This window comes from Aotus nancymaae, unplaced genomic scaffold (assembly GCF_030222135.1).
Source record: "Aotus nancymaae isolate 86718 unplaced genomic scaffold, 86718_ANA_hifiasm-v0.15.2.pri h1tg000108l, whole genome shotgun sequence".
Taxonomy (NCBI): domain Eukaryota; kingdom Metazoa; phylum Chordata; class Mammalia; order Primates; family Aotidae; genus Aotus; species Aotus nancymaae.
In genome coordinates, this window is record NW_026988523.1 from 10347008 (window position 1) to 10359231 (window position 12224).

Consider the following 12224-nt stretch of genomic DNA (forward strand, 5'->3'; position numbering starts at 1 on the left):
CCTCTCCCCTTCCTGATGACAGATTGATGGGCTCCTCAGGTGCCTCCTGAGTGTGCCCTGAGACCGGGGACAGAAGCATTGAGCTCACTGAATTGATTTCCACCTGCTACCTATTTAGACCAGCCTGTGGAGGTAATTTTCATCACTGACCTCCCCTTGACCCCCGTCCCCCACCCGACCCCATAGAGGAATTACAGCCTGTTGGGGGAACCCTCTGCTCTGGGTAAATATTAGACTCTTTGCTGTTTGATACCAGGTGGCAGCTGCTCCCTTTCTCCCGGGTTGGGGATTATGTATTTGTATAATTTTTATATTATGTTTGTTTTCTTGGGGGATGTTTATCTCATTATTGGGGTGGCATGGTGGAAAGAAGAAGGGTGTAACTCTAGGGACATGGTCTGCTTGACAAAAGGCCGATCATAAAAATGTGGATTATTTTAACACAGAGAAAGTGAAACTATGTAATTTAACCAAATGCTAAGAGCCTTGGATCCAGCAATTATCCAAGCAATGCTTGGAGCAGGGTCACTTAGAGACAGGATTTTTTTTCTAGAAGCGTTTAGATGACTCGCCTGGCACACACATCTCCTTTGGCCTAGTTCCCCTCAACCCCCACTCCCACTCTACCCCCTAGAAAAGTGCCGAAATGGGCTTATCAGGTTATCCCAACCCCATCTCTAAAAAAATGTGAGTGCTTCCTGGCAGTGCCCAGAGAAGGGGGACTTAGAATTGCAAATACAGCATTCATTTTAAGCCCTTGGTATAAAATTTGACCTAATTAAGACACTAGTGGGGCAAAGCATTCCAACAGCAATTACACAGGTTGTAAAGGGGTGAAGCAGCTTTTAAAACCAAGAAATGCTTTCGCCAGAAATAAGTGCCCCAAGGGTCAAATGAGGAATTATGAATGCAGGACATCACTTGCCTTGACCTCAAGTAGGGGGCTTCCCTTCCCTCGGCTGCCCCAATGTCGCTGGCCTGGGGACGAAGCACTAGACTCTGTCTTCCCTAGACTTCCATCATCTCTTTCATAGACAGTTTCTCAGAAGCTACGAGGAGCCTTTCATTTCACCCGTCCTTACTAAGCCAATCATCCCTTCACGGATTTTGTTTGAGCACTTACCATACACCGACACCTGTATCAGCTTCTCAAGATGCAGAAAAGGATCTAACAAGAGAATGACTTCACGTGATACTCTCTAGACCAAATAGAATTCGTGGGCATTTCTTGCAACTTCTCCTGAAGTTCTCACGATGGGAAATTATTCACTCAGTTCTGTTTAGAATATTGAGCCTTTATTAGGCATGAGTACTGAGCAAGGTGCCAGAAATACAAAAATGAGTAAGTTATAATATCATCCCAGTCCCTGAAAGTTGTAAGTCTAGTGGAAAAAAAGAGGCATACACATAAACACTTGAGACAACAAATAATATCCCTTGGTCATACTTGGGAAAGAGAGGCACAGAGAATCACCCCAGCTGAGACAGAACAAGACTTGAAAGTTCAGTGGTCCTACAGCTTCACCCACTTTAAATTAAGTGAACCAGAGATAAGAGTAGAGGCCAGACTGTATAAATTCAAATACTAGGTCCACTTTCCGTGTGTGGTTGTGGGGTAGTTACTTGCCTTTTCTGTGCCTCCATTTCCTGATCTGTAAAGTGAGCTAATCCAACCCCCTCTCTGAGTTGTCGTCAGGATTAAAGACAACATATGTAAAGCACCTGCCTTGACGCTCGCCCAGTTCCATCATTAGCTGCGTAATGTGGGATGAGTTATTTGAACTCTGTGCTTAGCATCTTCAAAATATCTACTTCCTAGAGCCATTAAGAGAATGTAATGAATAAACACATGTAATCTCATATATAAAATGCCTGGCACAAAATCTCAGTTATTAGTATTGATGTTTTTATTAAACACAAATATACCCTCAGTGTAATAATAAAAAAGGTTTACGTTTTAAATTATGTTCTCCTATTCAAAGGCAAAGACCATCAGCCTGGAAATCAGAACTTTAAGAGGATTTAGGAAAATTGATTCACCTCTCTAGACCACAGTTTTTTCATTGACGGAGTCTCCTCCTTCGGAGCCTTCCTGACAAACTCCTTCCCTGGTAGGCCGAGTTGGGGGCCACCATGACGCAGCAGGAGCACCTGGAGGAACAACTATCCTGGGTTGCACTGGGTCACCTACTAGTTTCCTAATTTATCTGTGAGCTCTTGGAGGGGTGGGACTCTGACGTCACCTATGTATCCCATAGAAGGTCTAAAGAAATGTTTGTTGATAAAGCAAATCCCAAGTTTTCAGCTGAGATGTTTGGGGGCACTGAGAGATTCAACTGACTTAAAGTCAACCATCTAGCTAGCAGAAAATGTGAGCCTGAAAGTCTCCTCATTCTTACTACATCTTGCCCCAAAGCTACAAAGTCAGCATCTACAAAGTGAGAACGAGGAAACGATTGTTTTCTTTGCAAACAACTCTTCATGTTAGGGGTTTAACATCAATTGCCTTTAAATTGCAAGCTACTCCAGTGCATTTAAAAATGAATTTGATTTAGGAAATGTCACTGAGCCTGCAACTCGTCTGTAATATACCTGTTGCTCAAAGCAAATGAGACCAGATCCCGACTCACAGGCTTAATTGATGAGTATTATTAGGATGACTAACACCATCTGTGGGCTTGTGGCTGGTTGGCTGGTTGGTTGGTTGTTGTTTGCAAAGAGAAGCAGCTGAAAAATTAAATAAAGAAATCATAACTGTAAGGCTCTCATTGGTTCTTACTTAATTCATGAGCATTTATTCAAATACTTGAAGTAGAATAAAATCTTGAAGCATAAAACTCAAATTATTTTCACTCCAGGACAATGAGGTTTTCTCATGACCCCAGGTCATGATTGTAGAACATTAAAACAATAAAAAAACAGTGATTACCTTTTACATTCCAAAATGGGCCCTTAAAACTCAGAGACAAGTTTTAAAAGTCAAGGCCTTGGATTTCTAAGAACCCAGTTGTGGGAAACATAAAAATTAGTTAAAATTTTCTAGCCAAAAGTCTGGATGTATTGACACACGATCTGTTCTGTCCTCTGCTGGTAAGTGGGACTTCACGGAGTCTTCATGGTATCGGCCAATTGGAAGATGCTTCATGGAGAAGCTGTCTTCTGGATAATTCTCTCTTGGGAATAAAGATTAATTGTGAGGAAGAGGACGTTAAAGAGGCAAGGACTGGAGATTTGGTGAAGAGAGACATTCTGAAAGGTGCCTCACAGATGGCACCCACGTATGTGCACACACACGAAACCATTTACACTCCTCACTTGGGCCCTTGCCTTCAAACACGTTCCACTGCAACATTCACAGTCCTTTCCTGCCTCCAAATCAAGAGCATGGAGGAGCAGGAAGTTTGGCAATTTGGCAGGTCTAAGTCAGATCATCCTCCTTTCATAGATCACGGCGGCATTTGTGATCACAGTACACTATTACCCTTGTTCATCCACACTTTGTCTGTGTCCACCACAACTTAATGCCACTGTAAACTTGGCCAACAGGTATGCTACCCTACGTGGCTAGCAGTGAACTTCACCTTCATCTTAACCTATAGGGATGATATCGTTCGAACATATTATATATTTCCCCAAAAATTACATAAATCTGTGAAATTCCTATATTATTAAGGGATGTGAAGCCACAAAGTTATCTGTACATATATTTAGTAATAAACAGTTCTCACATTATGCAGAAATTGTATAAAACAGTTCTCACATTATGCAGAAATTTCTGTGTTTACATGTCTGTCTCTCCCACTAGACTAAGTATTTTAAGTGTCAGAACCATCTTTGTTGAGAAAACAGAGCAATGTCTGACATGCTATTCAATTAATATTTGATAGGTAAGTGAACAAATGCAGGCATGTCCAGGGACAATGTGGCTAAAAGCCCAGATTCTGAGACCAGACTACCTAGATTCTAATTCCAGCTCCATCCTTACTAGCTATGTATGTTTGGACAAGTTACCTAACCTCGCTATTCAATTTTTTATTTCTAATATATGTTGAAATCACAATACTATATACTGCATACAAAGTATACGTGCATAGAATGCATGTGTCTGACACAAAGTAAATACTCAGTAAATGTTACACTATTATTATTGAAATCCAGAATGCCTGACCACTGTAGCTACCAAAAGACCCAAAGCATTTGTCTGGCTTAATCTCCAACGCTACTGAAGAAAAGCCCATTTTGTAAGACTTCATTTCTTCAGCTGAGGCATGATTCAAAGGCCTTCCAAAATGTGAACGAGTTCCTAGGCGCAGGTGGTGGCGAGCAGCTGTTTTCCATCTCTGCTGAGGACCAGCTAAGAGTCTGAAAGAGCCACATGAGTGATATGGGTATAAAGTATGAGAAATTGCTTCCTAGTGTTTGAGGAACCACGGGCTGAAACCTCAGAGGAAGCCATGGAATCCCACTCTATGGAGATTCTTAAAAAATTGGGTAGGTAACTGGCTCTCTCTAAGATGGGCAGGGGCCAGGAAAACATCTCACAGTGAAATAACAAGCAGTTTCCAAAGGTCAGTTGAGTTTGAGTTAAACTGCTGTTGGCCTTGATAATCTGGAAACACGAATAAACAAAAAGGAAGAAAGCATGGAAGCAGATTTCTCTATGATTGTAACGAAAACATTTTCATATGCTGTTAGTTCTCATTCAGAATAACTTTAAATCTCATTAAGAAACCATTTCTAAAGGACCTGAAAGAATGATGCCTGGTATAAGCATGGCCAGTTAAGGAAATGAAAACAGGCCTTGTTGAGGCCACATTTAGGGGCAACCTCAGTTAAGTACCTAACATTCTTTTGCTTGCAAATCATGCCTCATGCAATTTCCAGCTTAAGAGAGCAAATAGAAGAGGGAAAAAGTCACTTCTGCTCCACTCTCTGGGGGAAAAAGTGAGAGAGAAACTCATGTGATTGGAGAGACCCAAATTACACACTTATTATTCTTTTCAAGCAGAAGAGGGTTTTGAATATTCCCTCTTGGGTAGAAAATACTCTGATTTTAGTGAAGAAGCAGATTCAGTCTCTTGCTCCTCTTCTTGGTTGCTCCGAGAAAGAGACCAGAAAGAATGCAGCTTTCTCAGGGAAAACAAAGCTAGCAGAGGCTTCGATCCTGAGCGACCTGAAGCCTGAGGAAGGGCTGAACAGAGAGGACACACAGCTGACTGAGGACTCAAGGCTCATTTACAGTTCTGCAGCCACATGTGGGGAGCAGAGGGCTGGAATGGTAGCATGTGATAAAGACCCTGAAACGGAATGTAATGATTTGTTCACTTTCAAAATTATATAACATTAAGTTTCAATGTTTTTATATAAATATTGAATTATATGTACATAGCAGAATTATAAATTTGCACACTGCTACTTAGCTTTCAAGGAAACTGTGGCTTATTTCCTATGACTGATCTATTCTTCCTCCAAGCTTGGACCCTGTTGAGAAGCAGATGAAAAAACAAACTTGCCAATTAGTAATACCTCAGGCTCCTCCCTTTCACACGGTGTCTTTTGGTAATTCCTTTTTTCGAGAGAGAAAGAGAATTCTGTTCACCCCAGATAGCTCATGGTGATGGAAAACAGGGCTGTGGCCTTCACGGTGTGCCCTATGCGTTGCTGGCGGCTGGTCTGGCCCACTCCTGACCTTTTGCCTTTTGGGATCCTACCTATCCCATCTGCCCTTTCGGGTCATTATGCAATTATTCCCTGCTAGAGTCTACACTGCAGCAGGTGCAGGGAGCTCGATGCTGTGCCTCAGATCCCCAAGGCCAAGCTGCTGTGGCTCCCCAGACACACTGGACAAGTTGCCAAGCCAAGGCTGGCTTCTCCTCAGGTCTTGCAGTCTCCCTTCCCAAGGCTACCAGGTGAGCTAGAAGAAAGGGCCACTAGCTCGACGCACTCCCTTTCCTAGCAGTGTATACCCGTCACAACCTGCTCTATTTCCAAGCCTCCGCCTTATAAAAGGAGGAAAACAATATTTTCTTCTGACAGCTGCATTTGCTTTGTTCCACCACCGCACAGCTTAACCAGTTGAAGTTGTAAAGCAACCGTGACCTTGAGCAATACCACCACCCCTCCCCAAACAACACGGATGAGCAACTAAGACCTCTGAGTGACCCCGGTTCCTCAGACCCTTACTGGACCTAACATTCCCAACCAATAAGCAACTGGTCTTGTTTTAACCAAGCAGACACAGATTAATAGACACATTCTGACTTTGCCAGAGTAAAACCTTTCTATTATGAATTACCATAAACACCAGGAACCTCCTCCCTTTCTAGTGCATAGAAACCCCTGACTCTTCCTCTTCAGAAAATATGTTCATTGTTCTGTATTCCTTTGGCTGGGAGGTAACTAAACTCAGTGCTTGCTTTGTTGAGCATGATAGTAGCCACTGGTTTTTCCATGAATTCTCTTAACAGGAAGGGTAAGTGAGGACACAGGCGTCCCACATCTGCACCTTCCTCTGTGGTTCACACTCTCCTCCCCTAAAGTGCTTTTTTTCTAGGAGAGGACCAGTGGATAGGACCCCGCTATGCCATTGTTCCCATGGCACTAAGCCTCATGGCCTCATGTTGGTATTAGAAGGGATGCAGGAAGAGAAACTGACTTGCAATGACACATATTGAGAAGTATTTTTTCATCATTATTCCTGTCATACACAGATATCAAGAATGAAAAATCTGCACTCAGATCTGGCAGGCCAAAAAGAAACCAGTTCAGATCTTATTAGATTGCAAATTAATAATAAAAGACACTATACTATAATAAAGTATAGTTGAACTGTGAACAATGTGGACATTGGGGCACTGAGTCCTAGAAAGTCAAAAATCCACTTACGACTTTTGACTCCCCAAAAACTCAACAACTGATAGCTCACTGTTGACTGGAAGCCTTATGGATAACATAAACTGTCAATTAACACATATTGTATATGTTATTTATATTATATGCTGTATTCTTATAATAAAGTAACAGAGAAAAAAACATGCTTAAGAAAATCACAAGAAAGAGAAAATATATTGACTGTTCATTAAGTGAAAGTGGTTCATCATAAAGGTCTTCATCCTCATGGTCTTCACATTGAGGAGGAGGAAGAAGAGGGGTTGCCATTTTGGACAGGCAGAAACAGAATAAGGTCGGAGTATAAGCAGACCCACACAGTTCAAACCCATTTTGTTCAAGGGCCAACTGTACTTAGCACATACCAGGTCCTTTTAAGGGCCTAACTCATTTAATTTTTGCAATGTCCCCATAAGGCAGGTACTTTGATTATTATCAACTTTATTTTATAGATGAGAAAACTGAAGTGCAAGACAGTGATATAACCTTGCCCAAAGTTACAGGGTGAGCTATGGATGAGCCACGCTGCACGACTAGGCAGTGTGGTTCCTGTGGAACTCACACACTAATGCCACAGCACCGCCACTGGGTGTCAGCATACCGAACTGAGGCAGCAGCAGCCTTCTAAGGAAAAAAGGAGAACAGCATTTACTGAGGGCCTTCCAGGTACAAAACGTTCATGCATACATTTTCTAATTTAAGAGGTTTAAACAAACCTTTTCTGCAACAAAATATACAACACTTAGTTTACTTAGCAAAGTGACTGACTTGCATCAGAAGAGCTTTTTGTTCAAATTTTGTAAATTGGGAAAATAATAACATTAGCATAGACTTAGAAGTTAAGAGGATCTGTCCCTAGATTCCTCATTAATAAAGGGCTCCTTCCAGCTATTCACACTTGATCACACAATAAAACCATTATTAAAAAGACTTCAGGGAAGAGACCACCAATGTACTTTCTTCCTCTGTAAAAATCAGCCAGAGACAAGCATTTGCTATAAAATTATCTGGGTTTAATTACCATCAACATCAGAACTACAGAACATTAAATTTCTAAACCTGTATTTACAATTACATGTATAAAAAATGTTCTTTGTGAGGAGCAATTTCCAGCAAATCTGACAAACAGCAAGTCATTCCTATTTTGGGTCTGAAAAGAGAAATGGAAATTTCCAAGACGTCCCCCTCCTCCCTCTCACTCCAGTGACCCTCTGAACATCAATTTGCAGAGGCCTGAGGTAGAAAGGGAGGTATTAACAATATCAGGACTCATTCTTCCCCTCTTATGAAAGGGATGGATTTTAGGAACCGTTTTCCATCATTTATTATACTGATGTGCCATCCATCTGCATCATTAGGTTCAGTAGTTACCATGACAATATGATGCCTACAGCACTCTAACTTGATAGCCACATGCCAGAATGTGAAAAAATAGGACCAGCTAAGAAAGTGAGAGAAATATAATTAATCTGAAGCACATTAAAAAAATGTGCACAAAACTAGGACCGAGAGGGAAACTGCTGAAATATCATTGAAGAGGAAATTATGAAGGGCAGCAATAATCAAGTTTCAGGATAGAAACTTTGCTAAGTAGAGTCATGTATTGGTCTATTAGTAAGACAAGAAGAAATCAAAGTTGGTCTAGAATATTGTTCTGAGCCCCTGCCCCTCCCCCCACCCTGTTTTCTGCTACAGGACCCTGTGGTATCATCTTTGACTCTAGCCGTTAGGGCTCTAATTTCCCTGAGGCTCTCAAGCCACCACTGTAAGTGCCACCACCATGTCACTCTGCTCATGTGCAGTCTGCTATTAGACCCAGACTTTCCATCTGCTGAAATGATTTCCATCGTTCTGAAGCTAATCTTAAGAGACTGGACTGCGCTGTGTCTTGAGAGATCCTGTCCTGTTGCCTTCTAAGTGCCCAGTGGCGGCATCGGGCTAGCACAAACCTCTCGAGGGTCCGAACATGGCAGAGAGGGGCTGGGAGATTGAGAAAAGGAGAGCAAGAAAAGTTGCACTCCTGGGAGATGAGCCTGAGACGTGTGTTCATTCTCAGCATGGCTGGGTGGGATAGCGGCGCTGAGCTAGGCGATTTGGCCGATTCAGGCTAGTGGCTGTGGGCAGCTGGAAAAGAAGAACAAATATGATACTGAGTACAAGCCCAAACGTGACTCTGCCCAGGGCTGATTGGATGGATGCGCTAGGGCACCCTGAGCCTCCGTCTAGGACATTTCCCAAGGCTGTGTTCTAATTATCTACCTCCACCTAACACCTTCACTTAAATATGGTGAAAAGAAATTTGAGTTTATAAAGAGAGGAGGCCAAATGAGACACCAGCAGAGGTAAGTCTGCCCAGGTTGCTGAAGAACAGGGCGCTTAGCTTCTCCCAAGTTTCCAATGATCCCTTTATCCCCAGGACAGAGTGCCAGTGCACCCACACTACTGATACCAACGCTGACTGTGTCTTCCACATCTCAAGAGCTATTAAAAGTTAAACATGTATTAATAACAACTACATTTATTGGCCATTTTCTGAGTTCCAGGCCCTTCATATACATATCTTTGAGCTAGCTGCTACTAACCCCATTTTACAGATGCAGAAACTGAGACTTGGAGAGGTTAAAGAATTGCTCAGGAACTCACATATAGTAAATGGTAAACTGGGATGATAAACCTAGGTCTCCTTAATCCAAAACCTGTGCTCCTGGCCAGCCCCTCCCCCTGAGGGCTTCCTTACCTGAGGGACCTGAGATGGGTTGTAAAGAGGAACAGCCCCTTTTATGGCAGGTGGAGGAAGCAGAACACCAGGGTTAGAGCAGAGCTCAAAGGAAGCACTCTGTGATGGAAAATCATAGAAAATCCCATCAGTGCCCACCTCCCAGATTCCAGAATGTTGAGGCCTTCAAGAAGCATATCGGGATTATTTGTTTTTTTCTTGATTTCTTTGAGTTCCTTATTGACTCTCCAAAGGACATGAATAGGTATTTCTCAAAAGAAACATATAGAAATGGCCAATAAACTAACAAAAAGTGGTCAGCATCAGGGAAGTGCAAATTAAAGCCACAATGAGATACCACCTTATTCCAGCAAGAATGGCCATAACTAAAAATTAGCCAGGCATGGTGGCGGGTGCCTGCAATCCCAGCTACTTGGGAGACTGAGAAGCAGGAGAAACACCTGAATCCGTGAGGCAGAAGTTGCAGTGAGCAGAGATGGTGCCACTACACTCCAGCCTGGGCAACAGTGTGAGACTCCATCTCAAAAAAAAGAAATCATTATATGAAAAAGACACTTGCACTTGCACAAGTATGTTTATAGCAGCACAATTCACAATTGCAAAATGTGGAACCAACCTAAGTGCCCATTGACTGATGAGTGCATTAAAAAAATGTGGTACATATATGCCATGGAATAGTACTCAGCCATTAAAATGAACAAAATCATGTCTTTTGCAGCAACTTGGATGGAGCTGGAGGCCATTATTCTAAGTGAAGTACACAGGAGTGGAAAACCAAAAACCGTATGTTCTCACAGTGGGACTTAAGCTGTGAGTACGCTCATGGGGCTTCACTCTGTTGGCCAGGTTGGTCTCAAACTCCTGAACTTCTGTGATCCGCCTGCCTTGACCTCCCAAAGTTCTGAGATTACAGGCATGAGCCACCGTGCCCGGCCCATATAATGACTTTTTTGTCTTCGGGCCAATACCCAATGGTGGGATTGCAAAGGCATACAGAGTGACAGAATGGACTTCAGGGATTCAGAAGGGGAAGGGTGGGAGAAGGGTCGGGGATGAAATGCTAAACATTAGGTACAACCCACATCCATGCCAACACTACTGGGGTGATGGGCGCACTAAAATGTCAGCATTCACCACTGTATAATTCATCTACGTAACCAAAAACCTTGTACCCCAAAAGCTACTGAAATGATTTAAAAGAGAAGCATATCAGAAGGGCTTCTTAACAGAACTCAGGGGCTCTCAAGCAGGAAAACATGGTTCAAGTGGACACAATCAAGCCCTGGGTCTGGAGCAGCAATGTGGATAAGAAGACAAAGCTTCAACGAATCACCTTGATACCATCATAAACAGCAACCTAGCCTTCAAAGGACCTAAAATTCTACAAGAGTGTTCTAACCAGGCTTCGAGAAATAAAAATGTTTTCCTAGCAATAGATATGAAATCCATACTGATATGGACAACCCATCAAGAATTTATCACAGCCCTGGCCAAGGTCCCCAATGAACTCTGGCTCCTCCTGGGACAGGGAAAAAAGACAATTCCCCAGCCTTCACCTAAGGAAGCTGTTATAGGTTGAACTGTGTTTCCAGAAAAAAAATCACATGTTGAAGCCCTAGCCCCCAGTACCTCAGAAAATACATGTTTGGAGAAACATGAAAATACAATCTTTGGAGATGGAGTCTTTAAAGAGGCAATTAACATAAACAGAGGTCATATGGACAGCCCAATCCAGTGTGACTCGTGTCCCTATTAGGGGAGGAAATCTGCACACAGACACACTCAGAGGAAAGGCCAGTGAAGACGTAGAAAGAAGACGGCCGGGTACAAGCCAATGAAAGAGGCCTCAAAAGACACGACCCTGCTGACACCTGGACCTCAGCTTTCAGTCTGCAGCACTGGGGAGATCAGGTTCCTGTGGTCTGAACCTCCGTTCTGTGGTACTGTGTTATGACGGCCTGAGCAAACTAACACAGCAAAGAAGCGTTCTTCGTGTTCCCCAGGAGTCAGCGCTGCCCAGGGCACACCTCCAGCCCGCACTGAAAGTTCAGGCCTCACACACAGGTGTCTGCTGGGGTCCAAGCCTCCAGCCCAGGGGCTGCTCACCTCAGGCCCAGACAAGCCTCCAACCCCAGCGCCCGTGGCTGGTCCCCCACTGGATACGGGTCCTCGGCCTTCACCCTCTCCTGGAAAGCAATGAGTCAGAGCTGTTTCATCTGCTCAGGACTGGGGTCCCCACTCCCAGAAGGCACCCCACCATTAGGAGCACTGAGGGGACCACCCATGGCCCAGAGGACATGAGGGTGGCGGTACCTGTGTCCCTGGAGAAGGCGCTAACCGCCAGCAGAGGTGGGGACTCGGGGGAAGGTGTCAGTGAGAGACTCAGGCCAGCCTGGTGGGGAGAAGATGCTCTGGGGGTTTCCTGCTTTGTGGAGAAAGAAAGGCAGCACTGGCGACATTGGTGGTTAACAGATTCACACCCACCCACTTGTGTTCGCACACTCACTATGGCGGCCTGGCTGCAAACCACCGCTGGGTACTCCCCAAAACCCCCTCCTCATTCCACTCTTCTGCTCAGTAATCCACTCTAGCTCCCTAC

The 12224-nt window shown here is 43.7% G+C and overlaps 1 protein-coding gene across 3 annotated transcripts in view; it reads right to left on the minus strand.

Annotated features, from left to right (window-relative positions):
• Positions 1 to 5407: 5407 nt before the first annotated feature.
• The window catches only part of SEC16B (SEC16 homolog B, endoplasmic reticulum export factor), an 84815-nt gene continuing 77998 nt past the window's right edge, over positions 5408 to 12224 (minus strand). For 2 of the 3 annotated variants that reach the window (XM_064370539.1, XM_064370538.1), the window contains 4 exons: positions 11939 to 12050; positions 11732 to 11811; positions 9626 to 9724; positions 5408 to 9012 (listed from right to left, as the gene is read on the minus strand). In XM_064370539.1, the coding sequence (XP_064226609.1) occupies positions 8941 to 9012; positions 9626 to 9724; positions 11732 to 11811; positions 11939 to 12050 (363 nt within the window). In that variant the 3' untranslated portion in view covers positions 5408 to 8940. The remainder of the gene's footprint in view (positions 9013 to 9625; positions 9725 to 11731; positions 11812 to 11938; positions 12051 to 12224) is intronic. The other variant, XM_064370540.1, reaches the window with a different exon arrangement.